General features: G+C 44.3%; 1 protein-coding gene across 1 annotated transcript in view; it reads left to right on the top strand.

Moving 5' to 3' along the window:
• The window catches only part of MTHFD1L (methylenetetrahydrofolate dehydrogenase (NADP+ dependent) 1 like), a 184,590-nt gene that overhangs the window by 43,753 nt on the left and 117,720 nt on the right, over positions 1-23,117 (top strand). Inside the window, exons 12-17 of the mRNA XM_021693124.1 lie at positions 6,561-6,697; positions 8,173-8,219; positions 12,874-12,981; positions 13,847-13,921; positions 15,383-15,485; positions 19,985-20,061. Coding sequence (XP_021548799.1) covers positions 6,561-6,697; positions 8,173-8,219; positions 12,874-12,981; positions 13,847-13,921; positions 15,383-15,485; positions 19,985-20,061 — 547 coding nt within the window. The remainder of the gene's footprint in view (positions 1-6,560; positions 6,698-8,172; positions 8,220-12,873; positions 12,982-13,846; positions 13,922-15,382; positions 15,486-19,984; positions 20,062-23,117) is intronic.

Genomic DNA, 23,117 nt, shown 5'->3' with positions numbered 1-23,117 from the left:
GCAGGGGGCAGTAAAAATGCCTGGGATGCGGGTGGACTCCATGTCACACATCTTCCCAGCACCGTGAAGCCCCGGGTGGCTCAGTGGCCGCCAGGTCAGCGTGCTTCTAATTCTTCAAGGATATTCAGTCCAAAAAATGATTTGAAAATATCATAAGGATGTGCCACGATTTATTTAGCCCACTCTCTGTTGATGGGCACTCAAATTGTTTCCCATGTTTGGCCACTATAAATGATGATAAAATCAACAGCCCTGTGTGTGCTCACTTGTATACTTGCCTAATGACCTCCTTGGGAAAAGTCCCTAGAGGTTTTAAATTCAGTGTTTTAAAACTATTTAAAATAAAGATAAAACTACAATCTATAATTTCACCTCCTTAATGGCCAAACAATTTCTTCATATTTCTTTCCCTCCCCTTCTCTCTTCTCTTTCTCCAGCCCCTCTGTCACTCTTTTGGAAGGATAGACAGCTAGGGCTCTCCGAGTCACTCAGTGCCTGTGGTTTTAAGGAATTTATACCATGCCTGTGGCTTAAATCTCCCTCAGGCTTTCAGGCTCGCTACAGTTGGACTCCCAGTCCTCCCGGGGTCCTTTCCAAGCTAGGACCCCAGCCCTGATGTCTCCGTAACTGAGCTGCAGGAAAGCTCCGTGTTGAGAGGAAAGGCTGGCCTCACCTACAGGAGCCCCCAGGCCCAGATCTGTGAAAGGAGCCAGCTGACTTGGGGAGTGGGTTGGGGGACCACTGGGTCCCAGGGTATGGAGCACACATGGAATCAGTGTTGCTTTTCTGGAATGTGCTTGATACAGGTTTATTTTCAGAAGTAAAGTCTGGGACATTCAGAACTTCAAAAGTAAATTTAGTATTTTATCCACAAATTTGCTTCCCTTTTTCCAGGCCCTGAGTGATTTTGGTAGGTGGCTTTGTTGGTTTTCTCCCCGTGCTTAGGGTGAGAAGATTTAAGGAAAACCCAGGAGGATGGGCTCTCCATATACCAAGGAAGAATCAAGCAGTAATTTTTCATATGGAGTGGCTGTGATTTACTCTTTTGGGCACTTGTTAATACTGGAAATAAAAACAAATCGATACGTGGCCCTGCCCTTAGCTGGGAACACAGAAGTGATATTTCTGAAGCAGAAGCTCTGATGGTATTGTTATCGGATTCTTAACTTGAAGCCTACCCTCAAGGGCTGGCCGCGTGCTGGAGAGTGACAGCTAGCCTGGTTTCCCAGGATTATGGCTGTGTGTTGGCCCATGCCCAGTAGAACATTGCTTCTTGTCCCACCCTGTCTCTTTGCTGGCATTGGTACGTGCATCTGAGCTGAAGAAGCCAGGTTGTCATATTGTTGATAGAAATGAAGTGAAACTTCAATTCTCAAGTACAGATTTAACCCCAAGAGATAAACAGTTCTTTTTCTGAAATTGTGGTATATGTTCCTTTTAAAACAAAGATCTATGAAGGAACAAAAATTAAATTGTGTTCCTTTCAACTGCATCAGGAAAAAAAGCTGTGGGGGTAGGAATTTGAGACGTACCTGCATCTGTAGGAAAGCCTGAAGAGTTTTAGAAAATATATACCACACTGTGTAAACCACACAAACAACAAATGATGTATTTTTTAAGTGTGTAAGCTGCCTTTTTAATCTAACTTTTTAATAGCTGGATATTTGAGATCAGTTTAAAACACCAGACAGTCATTTTATTTATAATCTAAAATGAAAAGTTCATTTGCGATAAAGACCGCCTCCATAGTTTTACTTTTGGTCACATCAGTTATGGAAAGTGACAATTGTCAAACCATTACACATGCTGTCCCTGCTTCTTCAGAAATAGAAAGGACCCCTCCATTAAATGGAGAATTATTTCCTTTTCCTGCAAGATTTTTTTTTATATTCTGGAAATAAGACTGGCTTACAGTATAAAATATTTAACATAATGAGAAGCAAAAAGGAGAAAACAAAATCTCTCATGACTCGGAAGTGTTAAAAAATTTTTATATTTCCTTCCAGGATTTTCTTTCTATATCTATCCTTTTTACACGTTGAGATCATGCTATAAATACCATTTGGTGTCCTGCTTTTATTTCTGAATACTGTAACATGAGTCTTTCCCCATGCTTTACTCAAGTAATTCTTCAAGAAACCTAAATAATATATTCGTGGTTGCACATTTGAACTTACGCATAAATGTGATTTAAATGTGTCAACAGTAGAAATAAAATATAAAACAATGGGATTTAAAAAAATCTTCTGTTAATAACCCAAATGCAGCACAGATTAATTCGCTTTAAAAGCTATTCTTCAAACTTCAGAATTTCTCATTCCGTCAGAATCATCTGTATTCCATCAGCTACACATCGCGTGGTATTTACACCTATACGTCACTGTATTTTCTTTGCCTGACAAAATGAAAAGTATTGGGACTTGTTCAGGGAAATATGCCAAAAGAATCTTAGGGGCTCTTGAGTTTTACATATTTTCCCAGTTACACTAATGAAAAGGAATTTGTTTGAGAACTTGCCTCGGAGTGCAGCTGTAGGGCATTGGATGTGTGTGCAGGCTCGGGCTCCGTTGGCCCTTCACCGATCTCTGTGCAGAAGTTTGTAGAACTTCTCTGAATTGCTCCGACAGAGCAGGTCAAAAAGAAGCCCAAATTTGTCTGTGAACAGACTGAATTTCACATTAAAGAGTAATTAAAATCATTCGCATCACTTTCTTTCATGTGTAGCATGCCAAATACCTCATTTGATTTTTTTTTTTTCTTTTAATATTCCTTTTGGTAAGTGTAAAAATAACCTTTACTGACTTTTTTAAGATTTTGTTTTTCTGCCTTGGAAAGCTATTTAAATATCCGTTGAGTTTTTTGCTACATGTATTTAGAAGAAACCACTACGGACGGGGCCTTTGAACTGCTCACATCAGTCAAGTGCAATGGGAAACACAAGCCAGTGGACTATAAAGTTTGTTGTCAGGCATAAAAGCCTTTAAAAACTTCCCAGTCAGGAAGATACCTGGGATGAGTGATATATATTCACACGCTGCTTGAGCGTGTAGTTTTGGAGCGCCTGGTTAGACCCATGCCTCATGACAATAATACTGTTCTTGAGTCTAGATTTTGAGAACCATGCAGTTTTACCACTATAATCTGCATAAGCAGTCTCTTTGACCTTGGAGTAAATGGTAAACTTCTTTTAGTATGTGTCTAAACTGTCACGGAGTACTTCAGTACATTGTTACTGTAGTCGACAGTAAACGTATTTGTCTTAGAAAAGACATCATTGCTTTGTCAAGCGTTTTTTGCTCACGTGTGCCTGGACAGGTGACAGAAATGCAATGAGAATAGGCATAGTCCTTCCCCTCAGCAAGCTTGTGGGCTGGTAGGCAGGACATCCGTGTCAGGAAGCTCGTCATGATACCCTCAGAAAATTTACATAATAAATACACAATAAATGCTGTGGGATATAGAGAGGAGCAGATAAAGCTGCAGGGAGATGTTGAGGAAGAGATTGAACAAAAACCACAGTTCCCACTCCATAAACTCTAAGCTCTTATAGAAAAAAGAAATTAGGTTAACATGGTGCTCATTGTTTTCTGAATCAACTTGATAATTTGGAGTCAGAGTTAAGGATAGTGGGACAACAATTAATAAACCCAAGTCTGCAATCAAGTGTAGGAATGAGGTAAAATAAAATTTTTATTGTAGCTCTCCTTTTATTGCTCCCAATAAATACTTCCTGCTTTTTTGATTTTCTGAATTGTATTAGTTGGCAGGAAGCTAAGCGGTCCTGTGTTTCTAATTAAGAATTGGATGGTTAGCCGAAGTTTTGAGGAGGTCACTTCTGGGTGTGTCTGCTTTGGGCGGTCTCCAGCAGCTATGTTAGCCCATCCTTGGGAATGAAAATGTAATTCTTCATGTGACACACTGAAGCAAACCACCTATTCCTTTGCAGACAGTAAATGGTCAGTACGGTACTTAATCTACCCTGTCTTTGATACCACACTTTTTTTTCAGGCTATCATAAGATTCTGATGCCTGTGGCTGACCAACTGCTTTTTTTCCTGTTGTACTAAGAAAATTGAAAGTTCACTCAAAGTGTAAACACTCACTTGTAACGGACTTCTTGATGACCAAGTGTCGTGTGGCTTGAGGAGTTTCGAGGTTTACTTCACCCAGCGAGTTCGGGTTGGCGCCCCAGCTCCCTACCGCCAGCCTTGTCCCTACTCGCAGTGATGCCTGCCGGGCCCTCACCTGGTGTCAGGCGTCTCTGTGTCACGTGATTCTGTGCGTACTTCCGTGGTTCCCTTCAGAGACTCCCCTGTCACACCCCTGCCTCACCCTCAAGGTTTCTCTCTTCTGCTCCTTCTGAGTTTCCTTTTGCTTTCTTCTGACCGTTCCTTAAGAGAACATGTTCGGGACAGTTCTGTCCTTACCCCTCTTTGTACTGTGTTTACTCTCACTGAGGGATTTTTCCTGTTGCCATGCTTTAAATTGCTAATTAGTATGGTTAACAGCAGTTAAACACTTTCTATCCATACAAGTAACCTGGAATTTCTTCTGTTTCCATAGAAGTGACCTGGGGAAGTCCGGTGGCTTGCCTGGGTTTGATGTCCCCCTGTGCTGTTTACTGTTGCGCGGCCCCGGGCGAGTTACTGAACCTTCTCATTCCTCAGTTTCCTCATCAATCAAATGAGGATAAAAAAGAACCCAATAGGGACACCTGGGTGGCTCAGTTGGTTAAGCGACTGCCTTCAGCACAGGTTATGATCCTGGAGTCCCGGGATCGAGTCCCGCATCGGGCTCCCTGCTCGGCAGGGAGTCTGCTTCTCCCTCTGACCCTCCCCCCTCTCATGTGCTCTCTCTCTCTCTCATTCTCTCTCTCAAATAAATAAAATCTTTAAAAAAAAAAAAAAAAAAGAACCCAATAAGTGTAAAGCACAGAGCCTCACATACTACCTACCCCAAACCTACCCTCAATTTTATCTGGCTAACGTTTATTCATTTGCCGGGTCTCAGCTTCGGTGTTACTTTCTGAAGACTTCCCTAATGCTCCAAATCTCATCAGATCCTCCTGCCACGTGCTCTCGTAACACAGTCTCATTGCCAAGTTTCTGTCCTATGTGTTTATCACTTTCATTTTAATTGCCAGTGGATCTGTCCATATGTCCCATCAGCTGTACGCTCTGGGAGGGCAGTGATGGAGTCCAACTTGGACTTGCATCCCCTGGATCTAGGGGCCTGGCACATAGTAGTACTTAATAAATGTTTAATAAAAGAAGGATTGATTGGGGCGCCTGGGTGGCTCAGTTGGTTAAGCGACTGCCTTCGGCTCAGGTCATGATCCTGGAGTCCCGGGATCGAGTCCCACATCGGGCTCCCTGCTCAGCAGGGGGTCTGCTTCTCCCTCTGACCCTCTTCCCTCTTGTGCTGTCTCTCATTCTCTCTCTCAAATAAATAAAAAATCTTTAAAAAAATAAAAAAATAAAAGAAGGATTGATTGTATTGCCATGGTGGGTCTGAGGTCGTTGGGGACGGGATGATGTATCTAAGGACGTTAGTTCATTGTGGTCACATCACTAGGTTTCGTAGGTCAAAAAAAACTCTGATTATCAGTTTTGTTGTGATGGAGCATCCTGGACAACCTGATTCATGCCACCTAACTCACTGAGACCAAGTTGTAAGCCACAAGGACAGTTTTTAAATCTTGGAACACTGGTTAGAGTATGCTAAGGAACAGTTTTATGGGTCCTGACTTGGGAATATAATACACGCTTGTCCTCTTACTTGATGCTGTGATGGTGTAACTGTGGTGTGATGTTTGGTTTTGTAGGGTGTTGTGGTCAACAAGCTCCTCCAGAGTAGTTCTGCTCTCCTTAGTGTGCTGAGGAGTGTTGGGAACTCTTTCCCAATATTTGAGGGGCTGTTGGATGAGAAGGAATGGAGTTGAGTATGTCTGACTCCAGGAGATAGGAGCTGCTGGAATGCAGACGTCTCTTCTCCAGGACAAAAAAACTCTCTAACTGTAAAAACTATCTGGAAACGAATGGGCTGCCCTAGAGGTAATGAGCCTCCATCACTGTGTTGGAACATAGCGAAGACAAGCCCTGAACACTAATACCTGGAAGGAGATGGAAGAGTGGGGACGACGGGATGCCTTCCAATCCTGAGAATCTGGCCTTGGTCACTGAGTACGCCTTGTGCCCACATGTGCTCCCAGTAAATGGCCCTAGAAGAGAGAATGAGACGCAACATTGTCTTGATTACTCAAACCATTTGATGGATAATTCTGTGCCATTTCTTGAAGCTGAGAATGTTATCACTGCTGAATAACTTTTCTTTTTTGGTCTCTCGCTGAAGGTGTGTCTGTATCTTGGCTTTAGCGTAAGCGTGGCCTGTGCCATGTGGGTAGACTATAAAGGTCCATGAAAATTGAAACACTTAAGTGAATTTTGGGATGATGTGTTCTCTTCCAGTCTCCTCTGATTTGGTTCTGGTACCTTAGGTTGATTTTGCATAGGTTGTTCAGGAAATACTACGAAATTCACTTTTCCCCCTCTCCAAACCAGGATCACACCCACCCCTCTTGGGGAAGGGAAAAGCACAGTGACAGTTGGGCTCGTACAAGCAATGACTGCACACCTGAACATCAACTCCTTTGCCTGTCTCAGGCAGCCTTCTCAAGGACCAACTTTTGGAGTTAAAGGTATGTGATTTAACAACTGGTACATTTTTCGGAGCAAAATTTGGGGCAGAGAAAAGTTGTGAAAGAACATTATCAACAGATAGGGAGTTAAAACTTGTCAGAGGAACTGGTACATTTCATCCCCACAGGCACCCCCCCACACACACACTCAGTACGTGGTGGTCACCCCAAGGTGTTCCTCCTGCAGACGGGGCTGCAGTGCGGGGGGTTCAGCCGAGCCCCCCAGGAAGCCCATTTCCCTGGTTCCCTGGAGCAGTCGCTGGGCCCGTGCTCACCACTCCAGCCTTGGGCAGAAGCCTTCGATCTCATCAGGACCTTCTTTGCCAAGCCATTTTGCAATTCTGCCATTCATATTGGTGTTTTATCATCCCTGCCACAGAGAAAGGCCTTTCCCTTCAAACAGTTAAAGAGCCTTTCAGTTGGGCCTGAAGCCTCATCCTGTCAAAGCTGCTGTCAGGCCTGCCGAGCTCTGGAAACTGACTGGCCATGGCCAGAGATGTGGTGAAATTTCTGCCGGCTGTGCTGGGCCCACATCCGGCACCTTCACACTCACTACTCCTCCGCTGATTTATCGTGAGGTCATCCTTCAGCTCACATTACAATAGCATTTATTGCTGCGATTACTATTTGTTCTTGGCACTTTGTGGTTTTTAACAGGATAATATTTATGTTACTGTCACAGCTGTTAATAAGCCCTAGCTCATTAAATACTGATAACTCATAGGATGTCATACATTATGCGGCGGAATGAGCACTAAACTCGGAGCAAGAAGGCTGTGGTTTAAATCGTGGCGGTGTCGTTTACCGCTGTGTGGCCATTAGCCAGTTGTCACCTCTCTGAGCCACATCTGTGATCGCGCAAAATGGTTTATAGTATCTGGCTTACTGGGTTGTGAGGACCAAATGAGAGAGCATATAAAAAACATGGCACACTGTAAAAATGACAGGACACGGAAGGTATCACTCTTGTTTAAAGAAAGCTCAATCTTTTTAATGTAGTAACTGAACTATTTCAAGCAATAGTCAGCATACCAAACCTTACATACTATTATCTAAAATCAATTGACTGAATTTTATAATGTGTTAGTCTGAGTTCACCAGATGGATCTTTCTGAACAAGGTTTTTTGGTACTTCAAGCATGTGCAATTTAGATAACACGGAACTGCATAGATCTGAGAATAAATGAATAAAATAATCTCATGTTTGCTGTAATGACATTTGCTATATTATTTTTACCTTTTTTTTTTTTTTTTAAACCAAGAAACTGAAGTCCTTCCATTGCATAGTTGGACAGTCGGGACTTTTTTCCCCTTTTATTCTGCTTTGAAAGACAGTTAATGTTTTTTACTACCTGTTGTTTCATCTTGGGGGTGGCCTTCCTGCTGGGTTTGGGGAGCTGTGTCCCTAGGACCCCGTTCATCCTGTGTCGCTGTACTTGGTAAATGATTTCAATGGTACCTGCTCTATTGTTCAGGAGGCGCTGCAGGTGGCGGATACGCCCAGGTCATCCCCATGGAGGAGGTAAGATCTCAGCGAAAAACATGTCATGTGTCATTGTTTTCCCTTCCTGGAACCTTTTTTCTGGGCTCCATAAGCCCAGGCCCACAGTCCTTTATCCTCAGTCCCAGAATCCTGAAGGCTCTGAAAACCAAAAACATTTGCATGACTTACAGTGGCGAAACCTGACATTTACTGTTACGAGCTATTTATGTCTATGGCATTTGGTATAAATATTCATATATTTTGCTGCAGATTTGATTAATAGATGCGGACCTAGACCCTGCTTCGGTGTATTATTAAAAAATTAGAGGTATATCACACTATGTTTCTAAATTACCAAAAATTCTGAATCCCAAACCCCATGTGACTCCAAGGCTTCTGGGTAAGACAGTGGAGACGTATCTCCTCCTCAGTCATCAGTTATACTGCCCAATTCAGGAGGACTTGGACTCCTCCCTTGGGCAAAGTGAGACTCCAAGATAGTTCTGAAGAGGGGCGCCGGGTGGCTCAGTCATTAAGCGTCTGCCTTCGGCTCAGGTCATGACCTCAGGGTCCTGGGATCGAGCCCCGCATCGGGCTCCCTGCTCACCAGGGAGCCTGCTTCTCCCTCTCCCTCTGCTGCTCCCCCTGCTTGTGCTCTGTCTGTCTTTCTGTCTCTCTCAAATGAATAAATTTTTTAAAAATCTTTATAAAAAACAAAACAAAATAGTTCCTAAGAAAAATGGGCAAGAAGGGCCAAAGGTGTCCATTCTTATTTCTGTAAGAACTCCAACTCCCGCATAACCACCCCCTTGTCCCCTGCATCTGACCATCTATCCAGGTCTCATCACTTCTGTTCTCTGCACTGGCCTCTAAGTTCTGGTCCCAAGAAATTTTCCCCAAACCCGAGTCTGAGCCGGTTGCTTTCCTGTTGAGTGTATTTCAGTAGTTACTCCATCACTGTCTGTGCAGTATAGCGAGGCAGGTCCTCATGTGCTGCTCCAGCCTCCTGTGTCAGGTCCCCACGAGCCACCCTCCCTCTCCCCACCTCGTCAGACTCTCTGCTGACTCCTGCCCTGTTGTCTCTTGATTCCAAGCTTGGAGCGTTCTTCCCTTCCTGTTCTGCCCTCCCTGCCCCAGCCTGTCCTTCTCTAAGTTTTGTTCTACCCCCCAGATCCCCTCCTGTTCTGTTGCTCTCATCCGGTTCAGTGGGCCATGGTGAGTTAGCGGCCATAGACCCAGCACTCAGCCCAGCAGCGCCCAGCGCACAGTAGAGGCTCACTAGGAAATGTTTGTTGGTTTCGTTGAATGAATAGGAAAGGTGTTTACCTGTGAAGGCCTGAATGTCAGGGAAGCTACAGGGAAAATCTGGACACTTTTCAAGTATTGGGGGTGGGGTGAGAAAGAATAGTGCGGGGCATTGCCGAAAAGATAGCCCCGAGCCTCCCATCTGAAAGGGGGTGAGTAATATTCACAAGCCAGGACGACCCAGAGCCAGGAGGCCAGGTTGGGGATATGGAATACAAGGAACATGCCCAGGGGAATGGCTCGAGAATTTCTGTGCAGATATTCAAAGGGCATTGGTGTTCTGCTGTCACATGGCATCAGCTGCATGGCTCAGACTTGGGGCAAACTTGAGGCATATGATAGTTGCAACTGCCTTATGATCATTAAATAAGCCAGAAACAATCAGGCAGTTTGTTCCTTGAGTTCCAAGACCTCCCGTATCTTCTTCATCTCTCTATCCCCAGTTCTGAGCACAATGCCCGGCACTCAGACCACATTTGTTGACCGACTGCATGAATAGACAATGTGTACCGAAAGAACCTTAATAAATAATCATGGGGAAATGTTTGAATAAATTCCAGATGGGTTGAGGAATTGAAGGTGAAAATACTAAGACTTGAAGGGTGAGAAAGAGCCAGGGTTGTGCAGAATGGGGGGCGGGGGGAAGTATCCCAGGGAGTGGCACCTGCTCGGGGGACAGCACTGAGGGGCAGGAAGGGGTTTGGTCTCTTCAGGGAACAAGAGGCCACCAGCATGTGTCCATGGGCCAGCAGGGGTGGAGGGAGTGAGGTATAGAGATGGACGGGGACCAGCTCTTTCAGGCTACGAAGTTCATGGCCGAGAGCCTGGGTATTATTTGAATATCATGGTCCGCCATGGAAGGGATCTTGACAGAGTAATAACATTGATATAAACTGAGTTTTTTAAGAAGAGGGCTGGCTTCTGTGCAGAGAATAGACTGCTAGGAGTCCAGAGCAGATGCTAGGAGTCTAGTAAGGAGGCCCAGGGGGAAGATGGTGGTGTGGCATTGAGGACAGAGAAAGGATGGTAGTGATGTAAGACATGTTTGCTGGGTTTGCAGAAATAGATGTGGGGAGTTAGAAAGGGGGAGGGCATCCAAGATAGTGGGCTGAGCAACTCCATTTATTGAATTGGAGGATGGGGGGCAGCGCGGCTGGGTGGCTTAGTCAGCTAATTGTACCACTCTTGATCTTGGCTCAGGGTCATGAGTTCAAGCCCCCCATTGGCTCCACACTGGTCATGGAGCCTACTAAAAAAAAAAAGGATCAGAAATGGAGGATGGGGTCAGCAGGGAGTCTCCTTCTTCCTCTGACCCTTCCCCCTCTCAGGCTCTCTCACTCTCTCTCCCTCAAATAAAAAATAAAAAACCAAAATCTTTAGGACGCCTGGGTGGCTCAGTTGTTTAAGAAATGGAGGATGGGGTGGTAATGGCCATGTGGCTGGAGATGCAGGGGCAAAGGGGTTGTGGTCAGAAGAAGAAGAGAAGCCTGTTTGGGGCCAGTGGACACCCCAGTGGATATCAAATAGGCAGCAGGGAAGAAAAACAAGCCAGTTGTAACATGAGGGAAGGATTCAATAGAAACATCAGAAAAGAAATATTAACTAGCCAATGATTGTTTATTTTCACTAATAATCAAATTAATCTACATTAAAACTTCTACCAGGTATTTGACTTACCAAATTGACAGAGTTGGATTTTTTATAATAATAATAATAATTAATAATAATAAATTTTAGCAGTGAGAGATTGGAATATACTTTTATACACTGCTGGGAAGCAGATGTTGGTAAAGCTCTCCTGGAGGGCAAGTAAAAATATGTATCAAGTGCCTTAAAAACAGTATCATACCTTCTGGCCCAAGTAAATCCATTCTTAGTTTATCCTGAGCAAAAACTGGCTGTGTGTGCAAAGATTTAATTTTAAGCTATTTTCACACAGCTTGTAGCACTAAAAAAAAATGGGGAGACAATCTTAAATGTCTAATAATAGGATATCATATTAACTATATTTTGAAGACTATTTAATGATGTAAAAATGCTAGTAATATTAACACTAAGTCTAAAAGTTAAGGTGTAAGGGCACCTGGGTGGCTCAGTCTGTTGAGTGACTGACTCTTGATCTCAGCTCAGGTCTTGATCTCATGGTTGTGAGTTCGAGCCCTGTCTTGGGCTCGCACTAGGTGTGGAACCTACTTAAAAAAAAAAAAAAAAAGCCAAGGTGTAAACTCTTATGGTGTTATGATCTTGATATTAAAAATGACAAATTTTAGGGGCTCCTGGGTGGCTCAGTCGTTAAGTGTCTGCCTTCGGCTCAGGTCATGATCCTAGGGTCCTGGGATCGAGCCCCACATTGGGCTCCCTGCTCAGCGGGAAGCCTGCTTCTCCCTCTCCCACTCCCCCTGCTTGTGTTCCTTCTCTTGCTTTGTCTCTCTCAGTCAAATAAATAAATAAAATCTTAAAAAAAAATGACAAATTTTATAAAATATACATATGTAATTTTTCATATTTTCTACTGATCATATACTTTATTTTATAAAATGAGGTTTTAACTGATCAGCTGGTGTTTCGGGGTGGTATTTCAATTCTTTCAAAAAGCAATTTTGGTGGTATTATCAAGGTCTTTTAACCACACTGCTGGAAATATATGGCTTATTAGCAACTAATTTAAAAATATTATTTGCATGTATTCTTTGTAATTGTAGCCTTCTTTGCAAAGGTGAAAATTTGGTAGCAATTTAAATGTCTGGACATAGGAGACTGAAAACTTTTGGTACATCTACTCTATTATACAGACCCTATGAACTGTAACTACATATAAACAAGATTATTACATTAAAATACGTAGTAATAAGTTCTTAAACAAAAAGTTACCAAATGTATTATAAGTATTCTGAGTCTACAAATAATTAACATGCATGCACATAAGACTGGAAGGAAAATAACAGAATAGAGTCTCGAGGGTGATACATGTTTTTTACTTCTCAGACTGTCATATTTTATATTATTCTATTGTTACTGTTTGTTTTATTCCCTGCCTCATTTTAAAGTATATCTGATATGACACCATTTTCTAAATCATAAAAACAATGCATGAAAAACAAGGGCCACAACATACTTTATATGAGGATCATTAAGGCCATCAGAACGTCTCACCCTTAACCCAAGAACGAAAGACGAAAGAATCTGTGGTGAGCCAGTCCGCTTAAGAGTTCTCTGGTGTCAAGTGGAAAACTCTGACATTGATTTTTTTATTTAGGCTGTTTTGTGGACTTAGCTCATTATAAGGGTATGTGTAATTAGTGCAATAGTTTATTTGTTCAGAAAGTCCCTGGAATTACTGCCGTGCTTGTCGGAGACAAGTAGAAAGATGTTTTCATGTCATTTATAGTTCAACCTTCACTTGACCGGGGACATCCACGCCATCACCGCTGCCAATAACCTGCTGGCCGCCGCTGTTGACACAAGGATTCTGCATGAAAACACTCAAACCAATAAGGTGAGGAAGTTTCCTTGTTGGCCCTTCTGGGCATCTTATCCTGGGATTTCTGGATTCTTAAGAAGTTCATGGGAAAGCTTTAGAGTCTGTAAACTGCCTGAAATTGTATTAAACATTTTGTGAACTCTCTACGTCCTTATTTCTTGGGGAGAAGATCCATACTTTTGGTCGGATTCTCAAATGAGTTTATGACCCCTGCCACGTTGTTGGGTGAATTATGTTGTGCGTTTTAAGGCAAATATTCTTTGAGACAGGACTTCAGTTTTAAAGGCAGTTGGTAGGCCAGTTCTCTTCATTCCGTCCAAAGGTCCAGTCTCTGCTCTGTACTAAGGGGATTGGAAAGATACCTTTTTAAGCCTGTAATGTAGCCATTCTAGATGTACTGTGAAAGAGATTAGACCCCCTTGTTGGGCTTCAGGTGCATGCAACTAATGTAAACACACACCTGATGGGGATAGAGTACAAGTGCTAATTCCTCATAGACATAGGACATGGATAAAAGTGGGACTTTCTGGCCTATTTACAAGGGTCCTGACTTCCTCCAATGAAAGTAATCCCTTGTGAGTTTTGGAAGCCAAAGACAGATAAATATTAATTTGATGGTTGTGAGGCTATGTAGATAAAGAAATATTTATATTTATGCAAAGTCTTTTGCAATGTTCCTTATTTCAGATCTAGTCAGATTTATTAAAAACGATAGAACTTAAGGCTACATTGCTTATATTAGCCAAGAATTTTAATAGGGTCTCTAATCTAAACAGTTTGGTTATAAATGTAATGAACTTTGTCATATCCTGTGAATTATCCAAGTTCATAGTTGGCTCTTAAGCTTATGTGGTGTTTTATTTTTGTTTTGTGTTTTTAGGCGCTGTATAATCGACTTGTTCCTTCAGTGAATGGCGTCCGAGAGTTTTCAAGCATTCAGCTTGCTCGGCTGAAAGTAAGTTTGCAGTTAGTGGCTCTTCAACAAGAAAATAATTCTAGAGACAAATCAGAAAAATGATCAAAGCCAGCAGTTTTGAACGTGATTTGATTTGGGTTTTCAGACACTCTTTGGGGAGTTACACTCTAGAGACAGAACAGTGTTAACAGAGAGAAGAGAACCCAGAGCCTCAGACCTGACTATGCCAAAGAGCAGGTGGACAAATTAGTTCCCCTGTAGAGGTCCTAGTTCCTTCAACTATAAACTGAGAGGACTGCTTGCAGATCTAGAGTACCCTAGTCAACGGACAAATCAAATTTCCGAAAGTTCTTCTCTTTCATGAATTTTCTTTGATTTCTAGGAAGTAAGATCTAGCCTCCGAAAATGTATCTCTGTGCGGTTTTATTGCAGGAAGATGCAAAGGTTGTACTAGTAGAAGCTGTCTTGATTCTCACCCATATTATCATTTCCTAGTTCTGTTCGTTGCTGTCCTACTTACCACATTGACTCCCCCCTTGCTCTTTTCAGAGACTAAAAACTAACTTTAATGGTATAATAAGCAGCAGCCACTGATGAGTGATAATTGGTTTTAAAAACTCACCCCCCTGGGCGCCTGGGTGGCTCAGTCGTTAAGCGTCAGCCTTCAGCTCAGGTCATGATCCCAGGGTCCTGGGATCGAGTCCCACATCGGGCTCCCTGCTCGGTGGGAAGCCTGCTTCTCCCTCTCCCACTCCCCCTGCTTGTGTTCCTGCTCTCGCTATCTCTCTCTCTCTGTCAAAAAAAAAAAACAAAAAAAACCTCACCCCCCCCCTCCTTCTTCCTGAACCACGTTTGGTTTGTTTGAGAATACTGTACAATATACCAACCTCAGCAGTCACAACATACATCATTTCTGTTGGCATTTGTATTTTCAGGTTACTTTCTTACACTTCATTATGAACTTTCTTAGAATGTTTCCTTTACAGAAAGAGATGCACTGAGAGTTTTAATCCTTTTTTTTTTTCCCCACAGTGAATTAGAGATAACTTGTTTTAAAAAAAAAAATAGGTATCAACTTGGCCTGAGTTATTGGTATTTATATTTGAAAGAAGAGCTAATGAGCTGGAACATCAATTATGTGGACAGCAGTCGATGTCCCTTCTAAGTAGAGCATGTGTGACCACGTCGTAGCACAGTCCCGAGAGTCTCTGTGTCCTAGCAACCATACCTCATTTTCATGTCATTTTAGGGTATATTGCAAATATCCATGTCCTCCATTTCAGGGATATTTGGGCATCTGTTTAGGAATTGGCCTAATCTACAATTTACTCAAAGTTCAGTGTAGTTTTGGTGTTTTGTTTTGTTTTTGGTTTGGTTTGGTTTTTAGTTCAGTGTAGTTTTGAAAAGACTTTCCAGTCATGGAAGAAATAAAATAAGAGGGATAATTTGGGTTACATTTTGCTTTCTCTTCCTCACATTTTTTCCCCTCCTCATCGTTAGAAACTGGGAATAAATAAGACAGATCCAAACGCACTGACGGAAGAGGAAATGGGTAAATTCGCCCGTCTCAACATCGACCCCTCCACCATCACGTGGCAGAGAGGTGGGTGCTGGCTGCGGGTCGGGATGACATTTATTCATCACTTTCCCAAGCACCTGGTTTCATTTCTTCCCCTCGAGCTCCCAGCCTGGGATCTGGGATCCCGCCATGGGCTTCAAGCACTGCTCTCCCCTCAGCCTCACCTCCTGCTGTGGAGGCAACGTCACTCCCCATCTTGCCGCAGCTGCCCCGCCTGGCTCTGTCCCATTCACTCACCCTGACACGCGTCCGAGGAAGATGACTTAGTTTTCTCCTCCGTGGCTAGGAGTGCGTGACGATGCTCAGAGTGTCTCGGGTGGGTTAGGAGGTGGTCTGGGTTCCTGACCCTTCTGTCTGTTCTCCTCAGACCTGCCCACTCGCTTTCCTCCTTTCTGCCCGCTTCCAGAACCTTTTTTATCAGATGCCTGACGGATTGCAGTTACCTTGTGAGCACTGCCATCTCCCACTTCAGTAGGTTTATAACGTAGAGATGTTGTTCTGTCACCTCTTTGCTCAGAAGCCCCCAGTGTGTTGATAAGATCCTGTGTGGGGCACAAGGGCCACCACAAAACTTGTCCGGAAGCACCACCGCGGTGTGGCCCCAGGGCTTTTCCTCCCTGTCTGCTTTCCAGACAGCTGGGCCTAGCCTCGTCCTTCCGCCTGTCCTCCCACTGTCCCCACCCCGTCTCCTTGCCTAGACTCTCCCGGACACAGCCCGGGTCCACCCCGTCATGAAGCTTCCCTTCTGAGAATCCACTTAACCAGTCCATTAAGAACTTAGTGTTTTCCCGCAAACCGTGAGGTGGAGAGACAAAGGCCGGAGACTGAGTCTTGGCTCCACCATGTATGAGCTGTGCAGCTTTTAATGAACGACTTACTCTGTTTTCTCATCTGTAAAATGGAGTAATAATTACCAGCATCTGCCTTGCGTGGCTTCCCTGTAGCACAGAGTGCTTTGCAAATTCGCCAGCGCTGCCCAAGCCATCAGTAGGTGCCACCGTGGGAGTAGTTGCAGGATGGGGTTTTCTGAGTGTGGGTCTCCCAAACTGCAGGAGAGTAACATCATTTTGGAAACTCAAAAAAAATGTTTCATTTAGGTCCATAGGTTTTAGATCCTACCAGCTTCATTTTTAAGTAGCATGTTCCATTTAGTTGGCTCTTTGTTGTGATGGTAATTTTAAATGGATCTAGAATATTCCTTTGTGGATGAACCACAATTTACTCTATTATTTAACAGACATACATTAATTGTAGTAATGGATATGAACATTATCAGCATTTTATTGGGAAGCCTACTGACTTTTTTAAATAACGGAGTAGCCACTTTTATCTTTTTTTAATTTTTTAAAATATTTTATTTATTTATTTATTTATTTATTTATTTATTTATTTATTATTAGAGAGAGAACCAGTAGGGGGAGGGGCAGAGGGAGAGGGAGAAGCAGACTCCCCACTGAGCAGGGAGCCCAATGTGGGTGATCCCAGGACGCCAGGATCGTGACCTGAGCTGAAGGCAGATGCTTAACCAACTGAGCCAGCCAGGTGCCCCTGGAAGTGACAACTTTTAAAAAGTTATTCCAGATAAATACTAGAATTATATGATTGTTTATGGCATGAAAGTGAAGAAAATGTTTTTGGTGTAGACAGGCAACCTGGATCGGAGGAGTTTAGAACGACATTTGCTAAGTAGTTTGGCTCTCGCTCTCATGAATTAATATAAAAAAATGGAACTCTTTATCATGTGAATTGAGGACATTTAATGTAGGGTCTTTTTCCTTTTTTTTTTAAGGCAGTATGAGATTTGACCTAGAAATAGTGTAACCCTTGTGATGAGGTTAGGTCCTTATATGATTTGGTAACTAGGGGGGACGCTCAGGGACGGCGTGGGGCTGAACACCTCCTCTCAGACTATATGAATGGTGTGTATTTATGTAATGGCCACCCTTTCTGTCTCTGTAAGAAGTGTAACTGGTGGTTCTTTCGTCCTGTGCCTGCTATCAGACTATCAGTAGCTTATATAAGGCCTCCCTGCCTGGCAGCCACGTGGGACCAGAGCCCATAGACTATTCCAGAAACAATTAACATAGAAAGAAGGAACAGTAGCCATCGAGTCATTTTGCGGTTCCTAGAGGAGCATGAGCCCCTGCCTGTCTGAGCACCGTCCCAACCCCAGCCTTCCCTTCCCCCTGTCTCATTGGTTCATCCGCCTCCAGGCCATTAGCCAAGGTCCCACAAGCCTCAGTCACCCTCAGGGAGGTGACATCAGTGACTGGTTCCCAGCACTGCCCGGACAGTCTTGCAGGGAATCATGACAGTTCTTCCACCAAAGCCAAAACAGCGGCCCTGCCCCTGATGGAGTACCTTGTACCGCCCAGAACCTGAACCACTATTGTTGTTCAGGAAGCCCCTAGGCGCGCCCTGGGTGTTCCTCAAGACCCGGGCAGCATGGTAGTGCTCAAGGCCCCCTTCAGACCCACACTCCCTTGCACCTTCCTCATCTCCCCTGTGCGAGTCAACGTCTCTGATCAGAGATTGACGTCTTGTTCATCTTTGTATCCCTGTCCAGCTTGCATGGGACCTGCCACAAAATTGGCCCTCAGTAACTATTCCTGGAATGAATATGTGCATTCCGCATTCCACCTTTAGGTCTATCATTGAGAGGCCAGGAATTAAGCATCACTAACTTAGGGTTCCTTTCTGGCATCTATGTCGTGTGTAGGAATTTAATTTTCATGCCTCTTCCGTAGCCCTGACACACCCACATGCCTCCCCCCAACGAACATCCGAAGCCCACTGGACTGTGAGGCGCCCCGCTCTGCCAGGACCCCACTAAATGCACACGCGGGCTTCCGATGCCCGTGCTTTGGGCGGATCCTGCCAGCCTTTTTAATTTTTTTCTTTTTGGTTTGTTTGTGTTCTCTTTGCTAAATAACAGCAGCTGCTTTTCCATCGCAAACATCATACCCACCTTATGCCAAGATTGTGTACCCCGCACATAAGAGTGGGAAGTGTTTTTATGGTGACTGCTCCATGGGTCTTGGGAATAAGTACTAGCTAGTGAGAGTTTTGGAAAGTGTTCCTTTCTCTGTATAGACTCTGCTTGGACCTTAAAATCATCAAGGCTTCTGTGTGTTTGATGCGTGATGTTTGAATGTGCGCTTGAGCGTATTAGTGTGTCTGAGTGCGTGCGGGGGAGAGGGCGTGTTGTATGGGGAGTGGGACCAGCTGAGTCAGGGAACAACGGGTGGGCAAGGTGGGCAGGCCAGCTGGTGCTTCGTGTGTGAAAGAAAAGGTTAACATTTTTCATCCTACAGATGCTCTCAGTCCCAAAATGCAGAATTCTTGTCATCATTTTTGTCAGTGCTATATAATGCGTTTAGTAAATTGGCTGTAAGTGTCAGGGTGGGCAGCTTGTTGTTTGAAGCCACATGAATTATTAGTGAAACCTACGTCCTTCTCACTGATTTCCTGCCATTGTAATTTCGGTTTTCACTCAACAAACCTAGTTTTTACAAACAAATACAAATCAGTGCAGTTCAGACCAACCAGTGAAAGCCATACAAAGAATTAGTGCCTGCTTTGATCAGAATTGACTTCTCCCCCCCCCCCCCCCCACGTTACTACTTTATTTATTGTATTGGGGTAAAATGTACGTATCATGACATTTTAACCATTTATGAGTGTGCAGTCCGTGGCGTTAAATACGTTCACAAGGCTTATGGCGGTTATACCATCCCCAGGGTCTATACCCGAAACCTTTCATCATCCCCAAGAAAAACTGTGTACCCATTAAACAGTAACTCCCCATTCCCCCTCAGCCCCTGATAACCACTGTTCCACTTTCTCTCTCTGAATTTGGTAGTTCATCTAAGTGGGATCATACAACATTTGTCCTTCTCCATCTGGCTTATTCCACTATGCATAATATTTTCAATGTCTATCTGTGTTGTTGTTCATTCCCTTGGTTTTGGCTGTGTAATTTCTACAGACCACATTTTGTTTATCTGCTCACCTGTTGGTGGACGCTTGGTTGTCCCACCTTTGGGTGCTGGGAATAATGCTGCAGTGAACATGAATGCTCAAAGACGTGTTCAAGTCCCTGCTTTCGGTTCTGTTGGTTATATACCTAGGAGTGTCATTGCTGGATCTTAACAGTTGTTCAGTGTTTAACCCTTTCAGAAACGAATTGGCTTCTTCTTGTGACTCAGGTTCAATGTAAAATGTGACCACTTCAGAAATGGTTTTCCTTTACTACCTAGTCAAAAAATGGCACCCCACCCTCACCCCTACCCTGACACACTCTATCATATCACTGCCTTTATTTTCTTACGGCACTTACCCCGGACTGATATTTTCTTGTTTATTCGATCCCTCTCTATGTCTGTTCACTGGAATGTCAGCTGCAGCATAGCCAGACCTTGTCTCTTGCTCCCCACTGCCTCCTTGGCACTCAGAACAGCTCTAGACACATGGAGGCAGCCAGTCCATACTTGTGGATTGAAGACACTTTTTCTCTTTTTCAGTATTGGATACAAATGACCGATTTCTACGAAAAATAACGATTGGGCAGGCACCCACAGAGAAGGGGTATTCCCGGCAGGTACGTGACATTTCTTCATGGGAATGGCTTTGTTCTTGCTAGCATTGGTTTATACCAACCCTGAAGCTGGTTCTCTGCTTCTCTCTTCTCAGTCGTCCACCTGCAGTGGCCAGTGGGTTTCTCATCATTTCAAGGTGTTGCTTCCCATCCCTCAGCAGGACTGGGAGAGGATCAGGAGGCAGGAAGGCCCTGGTATTTTCTTACCATCCTTTTCCTGGGTGACTTTAGTTGTAGTTCTGGGAAGAACCACTCAGGGTGTCTTTTGAATATAAATTTTTACATATTTTATTGCAAATCCACCAAGTTAATACTACATCTGCTTAACAGCTGAAAAAAGAAAATCTCAGGGACGCCTGGGTGGCTCAGTTGGTTAAGCGGCTGCCTTTGGTTCGGGTCATGATCTCAAGGTCCTGGGATCGAGCCCCGTGTTGGGCTCCTTGCTCAGTGGGGAGCCTGCTCCTCCCTCTCCCTCTGCCTGCTGCTCGCCCTGCTTGTGCTCTCTCTGTGTCAAATAAAGAAAATCTTAAAAAAAAAAAAAAAAGGAAAATCTCACATTACTCAAGTCTCATAAACCAAAAAATAAACACCCCATTATTTAATAGCCTGAAGTGTTTTTAAGGATTACATCTTATTACCCAAATGCAGAAAATGGAGAAGGTAAATTATGATGCTCACCTTCATTTCATGTGGAGAAGGATGCTTAGGGAACATAAAATCATTCTGTGATTTTTCAATCAGGTGCAACAAGCCTCTAGATTATAATAAACCTTATTTTTTTTTTTTTAAGATTTTATTTATTTATTTGACAGAGACAGAGACAGCGAGAGCAGGAACACAAGCAGGGGGAGCGGGAGAGGGAGAAGCAGGCTTCCCGCTGAGCCGGGAGCCCGATGTGGGACTCGATCCCAGGACCCTGGGATCATGACCTGACCCGAAGGCAGTCGCTTAACCAACTGAGCCACCCAGGCGCCCTAATAAACCTTATATTTTAAGATGGTATTAGATTTATGGCCTTTACGTTGTCGAATTTTTATTAGTGAAAAAATAATCACTTTTACTATAATATTCAGTTCTCATGCCTAATAGACTTTTGGACCATTGGAAATTTTGAATTAAGCAGCGAATATGAGAACTGAATCAAGACAAACTAAGCCCATGTACCTTCCCTCCCTGCTCCTCTGTATCCTGGAACTTGGACCCATGAACTGATTTCCAACAGTTAGTCCAAATCCATGCTAGAAAACCAGAATCATTGCCATATAATTTCGGGAAGCTTCTGAAAGCTGGGAAGATGGAGTTGGATTCGCGGAGGAAAGCACAGCCCCAAACATGATGGGAGTGTTCTAGGGGTCTCTACATTCAAAGGCAAGAGATGTCCTACTTCTGAGTTAGAGTGGGCCCGCACATCCTTCAGCGTCAGTGGATGGGGACAGCTCCCGAGAGGGAAACAGGCACCGTCCCGTGACCCCTATGCTGGGCTGCAGCACGGGAACCTGAGTGTGGTCCTGAGGCCCGTGCCTCAGTGTACCGCCCAGCCCGGGGACCCCTCACGTCCCAGTCACAGACTTGCATGTGTACTGTGCCTCCTATAGGCAGTGAAAAGCATCTTCCTCAAAGGAAAGCAGTATATTGTGGCACTTTTTTTTTTTTTAAGATTGATTGATTTATTCGAGAGAGAGCACGAACAGGAGAGGCAGAGGAAAAGGAAGAGAGAATTTCAGGCAGACTCCCACTGAGCCTGGAGCCTGACGTGGGGCTTGATCTCAACACCCTGAGATCACGACTGAGCCAAAACCAAGAGTTGGACGCTCAACCGACTGTGCCACCCAGGTGCCCCAATTGCAGCACGTTTTTTAAGGAAAGGGCAACCTTTTCTCACCTCGTGGATGGCATCTCGTGGAAGGACTAGCCATGGCCCTGTGAGTGTGCACAGGCCTGGTAGTGGAACATCGGCGAGTCCTGGGTCCTGCCCTCTCTGATCTCTGCAGGTAAGCTGGGGTCGTCAGAAATCAGGGCCACTGACAGGTAAAAATGAGGATCAAAGCCAGGCATCACCAGCATCAAAAGTAAACGTGCATCACGAAACGTGACACCAAAGCCAGCAAAGGGACGCTCACGATGGCCAAGGAAAACAAGATGGCAAGTCCTATGGGAGGAGTCTTTACAAAGAATACCATCGGTATCCTCAGAAGACTGAGAGAGCCTTCATACAAGGAAAAATGCCTGCTGTGAAAAAAAGAGATGAAAATCTTGGAAGGAAAACCATGATGTGAAAATAAAAATCGAGTTCGTGGATTGGATAAGAGAATAAGCCTTAAGTGAATTAGAGAGGGCAGGGCAAGCCTAGGAATTCTGTCTGAACATGGTACCAAAGGGAAAGCTGTAAGTGTAAAGAAAAAGGCGGAAGACACGGGAAACCCATCAAGAAGTTCTAATATGCATCGCATAGGAGGTCCAGGTGAGAGCAACAGAAGGGAGGGAAGAATGTGTTCAGGGAAATAATAGAAAGCAAATGCACTGGCTTGATGGAAAACATGAATTTGCACATTTGAGACTCTGACAAGGGCCATGCAGGATGAGTGTAACACTCACACCAACACTAAGGGTACAACAAAATTCCGAAGAGCTGCCGCAGACAAAAAAGTCCTGGCTGGTCCCTCAGGAGCGAGCCCCGGGTGGGCATCAGAGTTCTCACCAGCAGCACTCAATGCGAAGTGGCCCTGGGAAATGGATTCCGACTCCTGAAGGAAAAGGAGTTTTCAGACTCCTTGAGGAGAAGAAAAGCAACAACAGTCGGGCGTGCTGAGTAGAAGATGCAAAAGCATCCGGACAAGTCGGACACGTCAGCGGCCGCTGCAGGTGTGAACGTCACGGACGTGAAATGCAGAGCCCCAAAAAAAGAGACCATTTTGACATCGTAAAAAGTTAAGCTCTTGGGCGCCTGGGTGGCTCAGTTGGTTAAGCGACTGCCTTCGGGTCAGGTCGTGATCCCAGGGTCCTGGGATCGAGTCCCGCATCGGGCTCTCTGCTCCGCGGGAAGCCTGCTTCTCCCTCTC

This window comes from Neomonachus schauinslandi, chromosome 8 (genome assembly GCF_002201575.2).
Source record: "Neomonachus schauinslandi chromosome 8, ASM220157v2, whole genome shotgun sequence".
Classification (NCBI taxonomy): Eukaryota; Metazoa; Chordata; class Mammalia; order Carnivora; family Phocidae; genus Neomonachus; species Neomonachus schauinslandi.
The sequence above is the reverse complement of the archived record's forward strand: the minus strand, read 5'-3'. Positions and strand labels throughout refer to the sequence as shown.